The 14,242-nt window shown below is 44.5% G+C and overlaps 1 protein-coding gene across 1 annotated transcript in view; it reads left to right on the top strand.

The window, feature by feature from the left end:
- The first annotated feature begins 3,175 nt into the window (after positions 1–3,175).
- Positions 3,176–14,242, top strand: part of CMTM3 (CKLF like MARVEL transmembrane domain containing 3) — a 32,796-nt gene continuing 21,729 nt past the window's right edge. Inside the window, exons 1-2 of the mRNA XM_030204488.1 lie at positions 3,176–3,433; positions 12,536–12,691. Coding sequence (XP_030060348.1) covers positions 3,323–3,433; positions 12,536–12,691 — 267 coding nt within the window. The 5' untranslated portion in view covers positions 3,176–3,322. The remainder of the gene's footprint in view (positions 3,434–12,535; positions 12,692–14,242) is intronic.

The raw sequence follows: 14,242 nt of genomic DNA, 5'->3' as shown, positions 1-14,242 counted from the left end.
AAAGAAAAACAACCTTGACCATGACAAACTTGAAAGTTACTGAGCAGTATCCAATATCCCATTTCTAGGGAAACATATAGAAGAAACAGTCTGTGTTCAACTCAGTGATTGGCTAGAAGAGAGAAACTGGCTAGATCCATGTCAATCTGGATTCATACCTGGTTATGGAACAGAAATGGTCCTCATATCCCTAATAGATGATCTTCACAGAAACCAAGACAGGGGATTTGCCTCAGTGTTAGTACTGCTAGATTTCTCAGCAGCTTTTGACACTGTGCATCATGATATCATACAAGCATGACTGGCAGAAACAGGGTCTCCATTACTGTTTGAGCACTGATGTGAGGCTTACCAGCCTGTAGTTGCCCACTTCTTTGTCACCAGTTTTGTGAAGAAGGACCACATCAGCTCATTTCCGGTCCTGTGAAACTTCTCCCATCGTCAAAGGTCCATTAAACAAATCTTTAAGGGGACATGCTGGGATCTCTCTGAGAACCTCAATATCCTAGGATGTTTCCCATCCAGCCCCACAGCTTTGTTCATTCTCAGTTTTTCAAGTTGTTCATAAACACTTTCTTCTCCAGGGTCTTCCATGAACACAGACCAGAAGTATGTGGTCTGCATAGCTGCTTTTTCCTCATAAATCTCCACTAGTAATTTGCAGCATATTCCAGTCTTACAAATCCATTTCTAGCCTTCCTCCTTTTCCCAATGTACCTGGAAAAAAAGCCTTGTCACCTATCTTTACATCTCTAGCCATTTTTGTCTTCCAAATATGATTTCACTAGCCACATTTCTCTTTTGCTTCTTTAAATTTTAGCTGGTTTTCTTTTCTGTGTTCCTCTTCTTGCGCTGTTCTGTATTTTATGAACACCACCCCTTTTGCCTTTTTGCATTTAAGGATCCTTTGTGTAGGAGTGGCCTAGTGGTTAGGGTGGTGGACTTTGGTCCTGAGTTCAATTCCCGGCACAGGCAGCTCCTTGTGACTCTGGGCAAGTCACTTAACCCTCCATTGCTCCGTGTAAGCCGCATTGAGCCTGCCACGAGTGGGAAAGCGCGGGGTACAAATGTAACAAAAATAAATAAAATCCCATTCATTTTGAATTCCATCACTGTTTTCGTCTCTATTACCTCCCCCAGGAGATCTACTGCTAGAGGTCATGGCATCCATTTTTAATCTAGAGCCACTAGGTGCAGGAGTGAATGGTGCTCACTCCTGGCCCAAAGACAACTAGACCACCAGGCCTGTTAAGGTAGGCCTGGGGAAGGGGGAGCTGTTGGGATTTGGGGAATGGTAGAGTGTCCCTTTTCCAGGGTGAGGGATTGAGAAGAGGGGGCCCACATGTGGTGGTGGTCAGGCATGTATGGGAAGCCTTCTTGGGAGGGTCGGGAGGGGGATTAGGCCTTTTTGGGGGGGTGGCAGGAAGGAGGGAAGATCAGCTTCAGACTGCTGCCGGCAGATATGTGGGTGCCGGCAGATATTCAGAGCCAGCACCCCATATCTAAGCAGTGAAAGTTAGGTCCTATCTGCTTACTTAGCTATGCAAACGCTGACACCAAATACCGCCAGTACCTGCTTACCAGCCAGCTCCTGCCTGCCTCTGTTTTTCTGGTCAGCTTTTACATGATCATTTAATGCCAATATTCAACAGAACTGCTCGGTTAAGTACTGCTAAATATCGGCAGCCAAACAACTCAGCATGGTTTAAGTGTGCAGAAATTTCTCTTGCCTGCTTAAATCATTCTGAATATAGACCCCATAATGTATATTATATAGATCAGTTAAACCCCCTAATTTAATGCATTCTGAATTGTAATTTTTAGACAGCAGGATGTGAAGATTTTTTTTTCTAAGGCGCTATAGGTAATTTGAAGGATTCAGTAGAGCCAGTAGAGAATATTTTCCCCAGTCTGGGCAAAATCTCCCCACCATCCCATAAATTGCTGCAGGAACTGGATACCAGTGGTGCTTGACACTGGAAACAGAACTCCAGAAGCCACGTTATCAAAATGATTAACCACTTATCCAGCAAGGCTCCCAGCAATGGACAGAACATGTTCACTGGCACCATCTTTCAGAACAGAAGGAAGACGTTTTGCTATTGCTGTATCTGATGCTTCAGGAAACTTTAAAAGTAATGTCAGAAAAGCTGGGCTGTTGTAGCCCAAGATCTGCCTTTCAACCCCCAAGACCAACAACTCTATCAACACCTAAAACTAGTTCTACCTTCTGGCATTAGACTATTGTGAATAGCACCTCTGCTATCTTGCTACACCCCCACCCTACTACCATACCGCCCCCATCTAACTGAGGATATTTATGCTTTCATTTATAGGAAACTAGGCTGCCTCTTGCTCCTTGTTTGAACCTTTCATCAGGAAACTAGTGGTAACTGGGCTTGCAGAGTTTAGAACTGAGCATATAGCAAGGCCAGCTAGCACTTATCCACAGAAAAGAAGGGATGGGATCCGTCACCCCACCTCAACTGTGGAGGAAAGAAAGGCAGAGGTCGTGGGGCAGAAAAGTAGAGCCTATAGTGGAATGGGAGGGCAAAACAGAGAATTCTTTTTCTTACATTTGTACCCCATACTTTCCCACTCATGGCAGGCTCAATGTGGCTTACATGGGGCAATGGAGGGTTTAAGTGACTTGCCCAGAGTCACAAGGAGCTGCCTGTGCCTTTAGTGGGAATCGAACTCAGTTCCTCAGGACCAAAGTCCACCACCCTAGCCACTAGGCCACTCCTCCACTGTTGCTACTATTTGAGATTCTACATGGAATGTTGCTATTCCACTAGCAACATTCCATGTAGAAGTCAGCCCTTGCAGATCACCAATGTGGAGCTGCCTGTGCCTGCAGTGGGAATCGAACCCAGTTCCCCAGGACCAAAGTCTACCAGCTAACCACTAGGCCACTCCTCTAGTCCTGGTGGAATCTTGCTATGAGGATGGAGAGGGGAGTAGGGTAAAAGAGGAGGTCAGAACAAAGCCAGGGAGACAAGGAAAGGCCATGAGCAAAGGACAAAACGCTGGAGTAAAGTGATGGGCTGAAACTGGATATGGAGGGTTTATCAGATTGCATCACACAGCCACAAGGAACAGAAGTTACGTATGCGCTGGCCTTAAGTCAATCCAGCTTTCTTTTCTTAACCATCTCCAGATTTGCAGATGTTGAACTGTTTTTCACATTTCCGCAGCACCGTCACTGTTTCCGTTTCCCATTGCAACTCAAAAAAAAACTAAAACGCAAATCTAATGCCTTCTTGCTGAATCCGCTGTGTTTACTTTCAAAAGTCATTTCTTTGCGGTGATCTGGAGGACTATGGATGACCCTGAATCTACCCCGGAGCCTCAGCCGGGGCTTCGAGCTCTCATCCCAAGTACCAAAGCTTTCCTGTCCTCCCGCAAAGGCCAACTTCTCCTGGCTGAATCGGTAAGGACTCTGCAGGCAGCAAACTTGCAGAGCGACTTCCTCTGATTGCAACGCGTTCCCTTTGTGTCGCTCACGTCTTTGTGTCTCCCAGACCCAGACTATGGAAGTACTGCTATGTTAGACTCGGCTTAAAAGAATAACCCCTTGAAACCTATATATATGTATAAAGTAGAATGAGGCAATCGACTTTTGTTTTTCTAAATAGGATTTTATGTATAATATTGTCCTCATCAGATGCCAGAAAGCTGCATCATATGATTAAGTAAGAATCTTTACTAAGTACGTGTATGTTGCTCATATTGAAATTACCCTAATTGTGAAACGCGAAACTTAAAAGAAGATGCAACATTGCACATGTCCATTATATTCAAGCATTATGGGTTAAAGTTTCAGTAATATGTCAAACTGAAGAGTGGCACATGCATAAAAGAAATCTGATTTTCAAACCCAAGGTCCCTGTACATATCCTGTTTGAATATCGGGTTATTGAGTGGCTAAAATATAGGTGTGGAACGAACATAAACGATATGCTGGTTACAAGGTTCCCCGGGATGCCTCGCGTTAAGCAGCTAATTGTACGAGTATTATTGAACGCGTGAGGTACAGTAAGCGTGCCTAAGTGGCTGAAAATCTACTTGAGCGCCTTCTTCTGCAGTCTTTTTGTGTAGCTTAGGGACTTCAGCTTGTGTTGAGTTTTAAGTACCCAAACCGGAATTGGAGCTTGTGTTACATCTTATCGTGTTAGCAGATGTTGTAACGTCCTGGGCATTGAAGACAGCACTTGTTCCTACTTCAGATTTCAGTTGATGGGACGTTATAGACGGGGTTGGGCACTACCCATGGTGCCTGCTTTGCAGAGAGAAAATAGAGCCAAGCAGTAGAGAGGAGCAGTAGAGATGTGTGCTGTTCCAAACAGGAGTGGCCTAGTGGTTAGGGTGGTGGACTTTGGCAGGGCCGTGCCTAGGGTCTCTGGCGCCCCCCTGCAGACTATCAGTTGGCGGCAGCTCCTCTGTCCCCTGCCCCCTCCATTCATCCCTTTCCAGCAATTCCCCTCTCTCCCTGAGCCCTGCCCTCCCATCCATGCTCCTCTGTCACCCTCCATTAATCCCTATCCAGCAATTCCCCTCTCTCCCCTTCCATGACCCCCCCCCCTCATATCCATGCTCCTCTCTCCCCTGTCCTCCCGCTCCCATCATGTCCCATTTGGCCTGGCCCGCCCTCTTCTTCCCTCCCCCTTCGCATCCATGCTCGTCTCTCCCCTGCCCTCCCGCTCCCATCTCCCAGTTGGCCTGGCCCGCCCTCTTCTCCCCCCCCCCTTCGCATCCATGCTCCTCTCTCCCCTGCCCTCCCGCTCCCATTGTTCAACTGCCCACCCTCTTCTCTCCCCCCAACATCCCTTTTCTTTTTTTTCTTTTTAAATTTACCTCCGTGGCGGTCCAGCAGCGCAGCGTCAGTGAAGGAGGCGGCGCTCCCGACGTCTCTAGCCTTCCCTTCGCTGTGTTCCGCCTTCTTCTGACGTCAAATGAGGGCGGGCAGTTGAACAATGGGAGCAGGATGGCGAGCGAGGTGAGCATGGTGCGGCGGCGCCCCCCAGAGGGGGGTGCCCCCCTGCCATGCTTACCCCACTTACCGTGTTGGCACGGCCCTGGACTTTGGTCCTGGGGAACTGAGGAACTGAGTTCGATTCCCACTTCAGGCACAGGCAGCTCCTTGTGACTCAGGGCAAGTCACTTAACCCTCCATTGCCCCATGTAAGCCGCATTGAGCCTGCCATGAGTGGGAAAGTGCGGGGTACAAATGTAACAACAAAAAAACAGCACTCCAAAAATAGTGCTGGAACAGTGTTGGGTATTATTAGACCTATGAGCAGAGATAATGCATGCAAATTTAAGCACACAATTATCTCTGATCATGGGGTAGAAGTATGGGAGAATTGTACCTGAGCATGTGCTCAGCACAATCCTCCCACACTTTTGTTTGACAGTGGGCTGTCAAAAGCCACAGGGGCTGGAGGTCCATGGGACCACCAGGCCCCAACTACCCCTGCCCCGAGCAATGAGGTCCAGCGGATCTCCAGTCCCCCTGACAAACCCCCCCCCCCCCCCCAGGTTCAGGGAGAACTGGAGATCCGGTGGGTCTCCAGCCCCCCTAACTCCCCTCAACAAACAGTCTGTGGTGGCCTAATGGGCAACCAACCAACCCCCCCCCACAGCAACAGGGGGGGCTGGAGGTCCACTGGACCACCAGTCCCCCCCCCCCCCAGGTTCAGGGAAGGCTGGAGATCCCCCTAACCCCCAGCAAAGGGTCCCTGGTGGTCCACTTAACATCCCAGGTTGGCCTCCAGGGTGGATCCAGCAGTTATGTAGGCATGGGCCACATTCAGTGCCAGGCCCACAAAAAGGCAGCCCTATCTTTACCTACTTAGCTATGCAGTGCTAACACTGAAAGGGGCCAGGCATCCACATAACTTCTGAGTCAGCAGCTGACCTTCAGCTGCTGACTCAGAAGTTATGTGGATGCCTGGCCCCTTTCAGTTCCAGTGCCCAGCCATGACTCATCATGGAAGATCTGGTCTTAGTTCTGCTTGTGGCTGCCAGGGGCTCAATGTACTTAGGCTCAGATTTACCAAGTTTTACTTTTATATTTTTGCCATGTGCACGACACAGTTCTAGCAAATCAACTTAAAAATGATTGCTGCTGTTTAGATAGCAGTGTGTGTGTGCGTGTATACAACAAACCTCTCTAATTATTCATAAAAACTCTGAAAAGTAATTCTACGTGTCAACACCAGTAGTGCACCTAGTTTATAGATTAGTGGCGCTTATGACAGGCACCAAAAATTGATAGTTCTCCACGTGACTGTGAGATGCTATTGCATAACCAGTGCACCTAAATCAACGGTCAGGAAGGGAGCATAGACATGGGCACAGTATGGGTGTGTCACCACGTTATGCTAGAAGTGCAATTTATTGAATAACAGCACAAGCTCACATTGCATGGCACACTTAGGCTTGTCCTCTTACTGTCGTTAGTAGATGTGCCAATGTGGCTTCGTGTTACTAATCTCTAACAGTTTAGACCTGCCCTAAAGTCATTCTAAAATTGCCACTAAGCGCATAGTGGAGGAGGAGCCTAGTGGTTTGTGCAGCGGATTTTGATCCTGGGTAATTGGGTTTGATCCCCACTGCAGCTCCTTGTGACTCTGGGCAAGTTACTTAACCCTCCATTGCCCCAGGTACAAATGTATATACTATGTAAACCTATCAAGTCCCCTTCCCTTCCCCCCCCCTTTTTTGTGGCACCTAAAATTAAGGTGCCACCATGTTCTAAAATATGTCAATAGCACTGACCCCTCCTGACCTCCCCTAATATTTATTTATTACATTTGTACCCCACACTTTCCCACACATGGCAGGCTCAAAGCGGCTTACATAGTAACAATATGAAGAATTACAAAGGCGTAAAAAGAATATACAATTTGTAGTAAACGTAAAATTAATGGGGTTAACAGATAAGTAAATTGAACATAGGAGGAATTGGGTGCAGAAGGAAATAAACGTTAAAAGGTAGGCATAGGAAGATGGTGAGGAATCGATATGGAATAGCAATAAGGATAATGGGAAACATGGTCAGTGTATAGCAATCGTCAATTAGAATAATTTGGGCAGGCTTTAGATTAGGTTGAATCGTTAGGGTAGGCTATCTTGAAGAGATGGGTCTTCAGTGCTTTTCTGAAGGGCAAAAGGCCGTTATCCAGCTAGCTATCTACACCCAGAGTGTGAATGACATGAGAAAGTATCTAGCACAGCTTGAAGAATGGTCCAATAATTTAATGCTAAGAAATGCAGGATCATGCACTTGGGTTAACAAGAATCCAAGAGCACAGTACAATATAGGAAGTGTTGTGCTTCTGTGTATGAAAGAAGAGTGGGTCTTGGGGATGATTGTGTCTGATGACCTTAAGGTGGCCACACAGGTAGAAAAGGCAACAAAGCCAGAAGGATGCTTGGGTACATAAGGAGAGGGGTGACCAGCAGGGGAAAAAAAAAAAGAGGTGATAGTGCCTTTGTATAAGTCTCTGGTGAGGCCCCATTTAGAGTACTGTGTGCAATTCTGGAGACTGCACCTATGAAAAGATATGAACAGGATAGAGTTAGTCCAGAGAGTGACTACAAAATTGGTCCATGGTCTCTTCCATAAAGTGTATGGGGACAGACTTAAGGCTCTCAATATGTATACTTTGAAAGAAAAGCAGGAGAGAGAGGGGATATGATAGAGATGTTTAAATACCCCTGTAGCATTAATGTACAGGAGGTGAGCCTCTTTCAAGTAAAGAAAAACTGTGGAATGAGAGGGTATAGGATGAAATTAAGAGGGACTATGCTTAGGAGGAATCTACGAAAATACTTTTTCACAGAAAGGGTGGTGGATGCGTGGAATGGCCTCTTCTTGGTGGAGGTCGTGGAGATGAAGACTGTGTCAGAATTTAATAAAGTGTGGGACAGGACAGGCACGTGGGATCCCTAAGGAAAAGGAGAAGTTAGTGGTTACTGAGGAAGGGTAGACTGGATGGGCCATTTGGCCCTTATCTGCAGATGACAGCTTGGCTGTTCAAACAGGCCTTTAATGGAAGAAGTAACTAACTCGTTAGTCTCACTCACAGTGGCGTTCCTAGGGTGGCTGACCCCCGGGGCGGGTCACTGATGCGCCCCCCCCGGATGCAGCGACCCCCCCCCAGCAAAAGGACACCCTCCTGGGTGCAGCGCGATTCCCCCCGGTGAAAGGACACCCCCCGGGTGCGTTTTTACCTGCTGGGGGGGGGGTGCCGCGCGCCTGTTGGCTTCGTTCGTTCCATGCTCCCTCTGCCCCGGAACAGGAAGTAACCTGTTCCGGGGCAGAGGGAGCACAGAACGAGCAAAGCCGGCAGGCGCGCGGCACTTCCCCCCCCCCCCAGTGGCGTGCACCTGGGGCGGACCACCCCCACCTTGGTACGCCACTGCTCACTCACACACCTGAGCGACACAGTCTGCACATACTGCAGCAGGACATGTTTATCTACTCCTACCCTACCTGAGATAACATTTAACCATCTCGCTGTCCTCATGTGCACCTTTCTTGAAATTAGTCACCTTATTTTCTAACTCCTCTTACTCTCTTACCTATCTATATGTTCCATCTTTGCTTATACCCTACACTGTCAATTAAAATGTTATATTACGTATTGTGTAGACATTGTAAGTAGTATGCTATGCCATACTTTTTATTGTTATTTGAATATCTGTACTGCTGTAATTGGCTATTGCTCATAAGTACATAAGTATTGCCATACTGGGACAGACCAAAGGTCCATCAAGCCCAGCATCCTGTTTCTAACAGTGGCCAATCCAGGTCACAAATGCCTGGGAAAATCCCCAAAAAAGTGCAAAACATTTTAGGCTGCTTATCCCAGAAATAGTGGATTTTCCCCAAGTCCAATTTAATAATGGGGTATGGACTTTTCCTTTAGGAAGCCATTCAAACCTTTTTTTAAACTCTGCTAAGCTAACCACCTTTACCACATTTTCTGGCAATGAATTCCAGAGTTGAATTACACATTGAGTGAAGAAACGTTTTCTCCAATTCGTTTTAAATTTACTACTTTGTAGCTTCATTGCATGTCCCCTAGTCCTAGTATTTTTGGAAAGTGTAAACAGATGCTTCATGTCTACCCGTTCCACTCCACTCATTATTTTATAGACCTCTATCATATCTCCCTTCAGCCGTCTTTTCTCCAAGCTGAAGAGCCTCACCCACTTTAGCCTTTCCTCATAGGGAAGTTGTCCCATCCCCTTTATCTCTGCACCTTTTCTAATCCCACTATATCTTTTTTGAGATGCAGCGACCATAATTGTACACAATATTCAAGGTGCAGTCGCACCATGGAGCGATACAAAGGCAATCATGTTTGATTTATTCTTATTGTCCTTGAGTGAATTCCTTCAAGAAGGCGGTAAATAAATCCTAATAAATAAATATGTATGTTATATTGAATGGTTTCTGACCATTAAACAAAAATGTAATAGTAGGTAAAGGGAACCTGAGGAATTAACTCAGTTTTTAAATTATTTAAAGGAGCAAAAGTTACCAACACCAATGACACCCACATGAAAAAGTAACTGCCCCCCCTTAGTTACTCAATCACACAAATGACCAAATGTAATTGATAATTTGATTCAACGGATTGAACACAGTCAGCCTTGTCGAATCTAAACCTCACTATATATTGAACCTTTATTATGAGTGTTTGTACAAGAATGCTATGCCAAGATCTAAAGAAATTCCAGCAGAGATAAGAAAAAAAAAGTTGCTGAAATATATGTCTAGAAAGGGTTACCAAGCCATTTCTAAAGCTCTGGGGACTCTACTAAATCACAGTGAAAGCCATTATCTCCAACGGGAGAAGACGTGGAACAGTGGTGAATCTTCTCAGAGTGGCCTGCCTACCAAAATTATTCCAAGGGCACAGTGAGAACTCATCCAGAAAATCACAAAACATCCCAGAATATCCAAAGAACTGCAGGCCTCTCTAGCCTCAGCTAAGGCCACTGCTCATGACTCTTCAATATGAGAGAGGCTGGGCAAAAATGGGATTCAAGGGACAGTAGCAAGGCAGAAACTGCTGCTATCTCACATTTGCAAAAACACACCTGGATGATCTCCAGGCCTTCTATGGACAGTCAAGTCAAAAGTGAAACTACTTGGGCAACACAGGTCCCATTATTTCTTTATTGGGATTTATTAACTGCCTTTATGAAGAGATTCACCCAAGGCAGAGTACAGCAGGTACAGTTTAACATAAAACTAACAATTTTGTTAACAGCATAACAATAGGTTCAAATAACCAAGAGGTAAACTTGAAAAAAGTAGACTGAAACTTACAATATCAAAAATATACACATTTACCAGCACTGGAATTATGCCTGATGTAAAGCAAATACGACATTCCACAGTAAGACCATTATACCAACAGTCCAATATGGTGGTGGTAGTGTGATGGTGTGAGATGCTTTGCTGCCTCAAGATCTGGAAAACTTGTCATTATTGAAGGAACCATCAATCAATTCTGCACTGTACCACAAATTCTTAAGGAGAATATCCAGTCATCTCTCCGGGAGCTGAAGCTCAAGCAAAATTGGGTTATGCAGCAAGGCGATGATCCAAAACACAAATGCAGGTCTACATCTGAGCAGTTGAGAAACAAAATTGAAGTTTTGGATTGGCCTAGTCAAAGTCCTGACTTCGATCCAATAGAGATGCTGTGGCAGGACCTGAAATGAGCAGCTCACACACAAAAACCTAATAATGTGTCTAAATAAAGCAGCTCTGAAAAGAAATGTGGGCTAAGATTCCTCAATAGCGATGTGAAAGACTGTTAGGAATTATAGGCAGCATTTGGTTGCAATTACTGCTGCTAAAAGTAATGCAACCAGTTGAGTTGAATAAATGTGGTCTTTAAATAAACAAAGTAATAAATTAAAAAACTGGTGACCTGTTTACTTAGGCTCTCTTTGTCTTGTACAGTATTACAAGGGTCAAATGTAAACTAATGCCTTCACCTCCATAATTCATCAACAGATGGCAGCACTAATGCACTACATGTGTTCACTTGTTCTTTAAAATCTCTTCCTTTAATTCTGTAGGTGGGAAGCATCTGTGTGCATGCACCTCGAATACTGTGTACAATTCTGGTCACTGCATCTCAAAAAAGATATAGTGGAATCAGAAAAGGTACAGGGAAGGGCAACAAAATGATAAAGGGGATGGGACGACTTCCCTATGAGGAAAGGCTAAAGCAGCTAGGGCTCTTCAGCTTGGAGAAGAGATGGCTGAGGGGGAGATATGATAGAGGTCTATAAAATAATGAGTGAAGTAGAATGGGTAGATTGTGAATCACTTGTTTACTCTTTCCAAAAATACTAGGACTAGGGGGCACACAAAATATTTCTTCACGCAACATTTAATTAAACTCTGTAATTCGTTGCCAGAGAATGTGGTAAAAGCAGTTAGCTTAGCAGGGTTTAAAAAGGTTTGGATAATTTTCATTAAAAAAAAAAAGTCCATAAGCCATTATTAAGATGGACTTGGGAAAATCCACTGCTTATTTCTAGGATAAGCAACATAAAATCTGTTTTTCTGTTCTGGGATCTTGCCAGGTACTTGTGACCTGATTGGCCACTGTTGGAAGCAGGATACTGGGCTCGATGGACCTTCGGTCTGTCTCAGTAAGGCAACGCTTATGTTCTTATGAGTGAAAAGGCTGTTTGCTATTGCTTGCAAAATGGTGCAATTTAAGCAACGTGCAGTGATAGAATTTCTGACTGTTGGGGAGTTTCTCCAGTTGAAATGTACTGCTGCACACAGGTTGTTTATGGTGTTGGCTGTGTTGATGTGAGAGCTGTGCAGGGCAGCCAGATTATGGACCATGAAGTGCTGATTTGTGTGATCAAAAATAAAGTTGATGGCCTATGACAGCAATGGACAAGTCTCACACTAGAACGGTTGATGAACTTGTAAAGGACACTTTGAGGGTCAAAGCCTTACCCTGAAAATTCTGAAAGAATGAGAAAGAGTTGAAGAACACAAGGAAAGTTTGTTGCAACATGGAATGCTAGGCCTCATATAGCACGGAATTCCACAGAGGCAATTGCAAAGATGGGTCTCATGCTCCTACCCTATCTGCTCTACAACCTAGACTTAGTGCCATGCGATTTTAATCTTTTTCCAAAATTGAAGTAGTACTTTCAGGGGGCAACTGTTTGAGGTGGAAAGGGCTATAACCAACTGGTTGAAGAAGCAAGATGTGCAGTTCTTTCACAATGGCTTTCAAATACATTGTTGGCAGACATGTGTGGTGAATGGTGGCGACTATGTAAGAAAAGTAAATATAGATTAAATAAAAAAAAGAGCAAGTTTTAAGCATTATTTTTATTTTTCATTCATTGCAATATCTTTGTTTAAACAACCCTAGCTGCCTTACTGTGCAGATTGCATTAGCCATGTTGGTTTTTATTTGCTGTCATTTACCAGGTTATCATTAATAACTCTTGTTGTTTCTCTTTGTAGGTTCTCTCATTCCTCACATTTCTGTGTTACATCTTCTCTGCTGATGCTGCTTTCATGACCGTACCCCTGATAGAATTTCTGCTGGCGCTCTTTCTTTTTTACGCATATTTAATACAATTTAATGAGAAGTTCAAAGGAATCCACTGGCCTCTGTGGGTACGTAGAGTCTAAAACCCCAAATGCAGATGTGAAACAAACTGAGGCCCACATGATCACAAGCAAACGTGGGTACTAAAGGCCATTAGCACTGGACTAGCACCCACATTTGCCTATGTCCCAGGATCAGAGCCAGGATCGGGTCTCTTGCGGTGGGAGGGAGGGGGGAGTCAGGTTTCTTGCAGGGGTTCTAGGAGGGTGGGTGGGCAGGCTGGACCTCCAGACTGCATTGATGTCTGACAGGTCAGGGCTTTTTTTTTTGTTTTTTTTTTGACAGCCTGTACCTAACAACTTCACGTCCAGGCTTAATCCTCTCACAGAAGTACCCCTATGATCCGAGCTAATAGCGTGCTTAAATTTGCATTCTATTAGCTCTGCTCGTGGGGGCATTATTGCCCTGTGCTGTTCTGGTGCTAATTTTAGAGCGCTGTTTGAAACAGCGCGGGCTTCTGATCATCGAGCTGTTAAGAAATCTGTTCCTGAAGCAGTATGAAAGACATCAGTTGGTGATCCAAGATTGTTTATGGAGTTTGTTTATTTATTGCATTTGTATCCCACATTATCCCACCTCTTTGCAGGCTCAATGTGGCTTACAATACATCATGGATACTGGAAATAAGAAGAGAATATACAATTGGTTTTACAGAAGGATTTAGGGTACATGGTAGTAGAATACATGATAGTGCTATAGCAGAAGACATTATAAGACATTTTGGATATATTAGGAGATTTTTACATGTGTTAGTCTTTGTGGTATTGACAGCAGTATTGACAGTTATGTATGATAGGTTGTTCTTGGCATATGCAAATTAAATTAGGTTTAAAGCAAGCAGGAAAATAACTTGGATATGTCAATCAATCTAGGAATATATATTGAAAAACCTGCTGCAGGGGTGAAATATTTGCCTGGATATCTTTACACAGATATTCAAGGGCAGAATAGCAGTCTGCATCAGATCTGAAGTTTACACAGAGGTAGTCAAAACTGTATTTTGCACTAACCAGGTAAATTTGAAAGCCCCCCCCCCCCCCCCCAAACCTGGCCCCTTTTTACCTTACTAAAGTTGTGGACCTTGCAACTTACAGAATATAGTAAATTAAAGGGAGCAGAATTAAAAAATGGGCAGATAAAATCTTTACAATATTACTTAATGTATATTATTCATGTAGCATTCAACTTCATGTTATTATTTGTTACATTTGTATCCACAATAACAGTCAATGCTGCGGGTCTACTCGCACAGAGAGTGAGACTTGAACAAAGAATGGAGGGAGGGAGGAGACCTCAGACTGGTGAAATTCCAGCAAACTGCTGATAATACTCTGCTTAGAGGGTCACCATAAATCAATCATTGATCTCGACCCAACCACCTCCCTCTACGTGGAACAATATATATATTTTTTAAAGATTTTTTTTTGAAAAAAATGCTTAATCCACTGTGTGTCCCAAAATTCAACCAAAATATAATGTAGAAAAACCACTTAGCTTGATGCAGCCTCGGAAACGGGGTTCCCCGCTCACCGGTTCCATTTCGTCGAAAAGGGCTTCTT

The sequence above is a fragment of the Microcaecilia unicolor genome, chromosome 5 (assembly GCF_901765095.1).
Source record: "Microcaecilia unicolor chromosome 5, aMicUni1.1, whole genome shotgun sequence".
Classification (NCBI taxonomy): Eukaryota; Metazoa; Chordata; class Amphibia; order Gymnophiona; family Siphonopidae; genus Microcaecilia; species Microcaecilia unicolor.
Note: the sequence above shows the minus strand (reverse complement) of the source record. Positions and strands in the feature narration are given on the sequence as shown.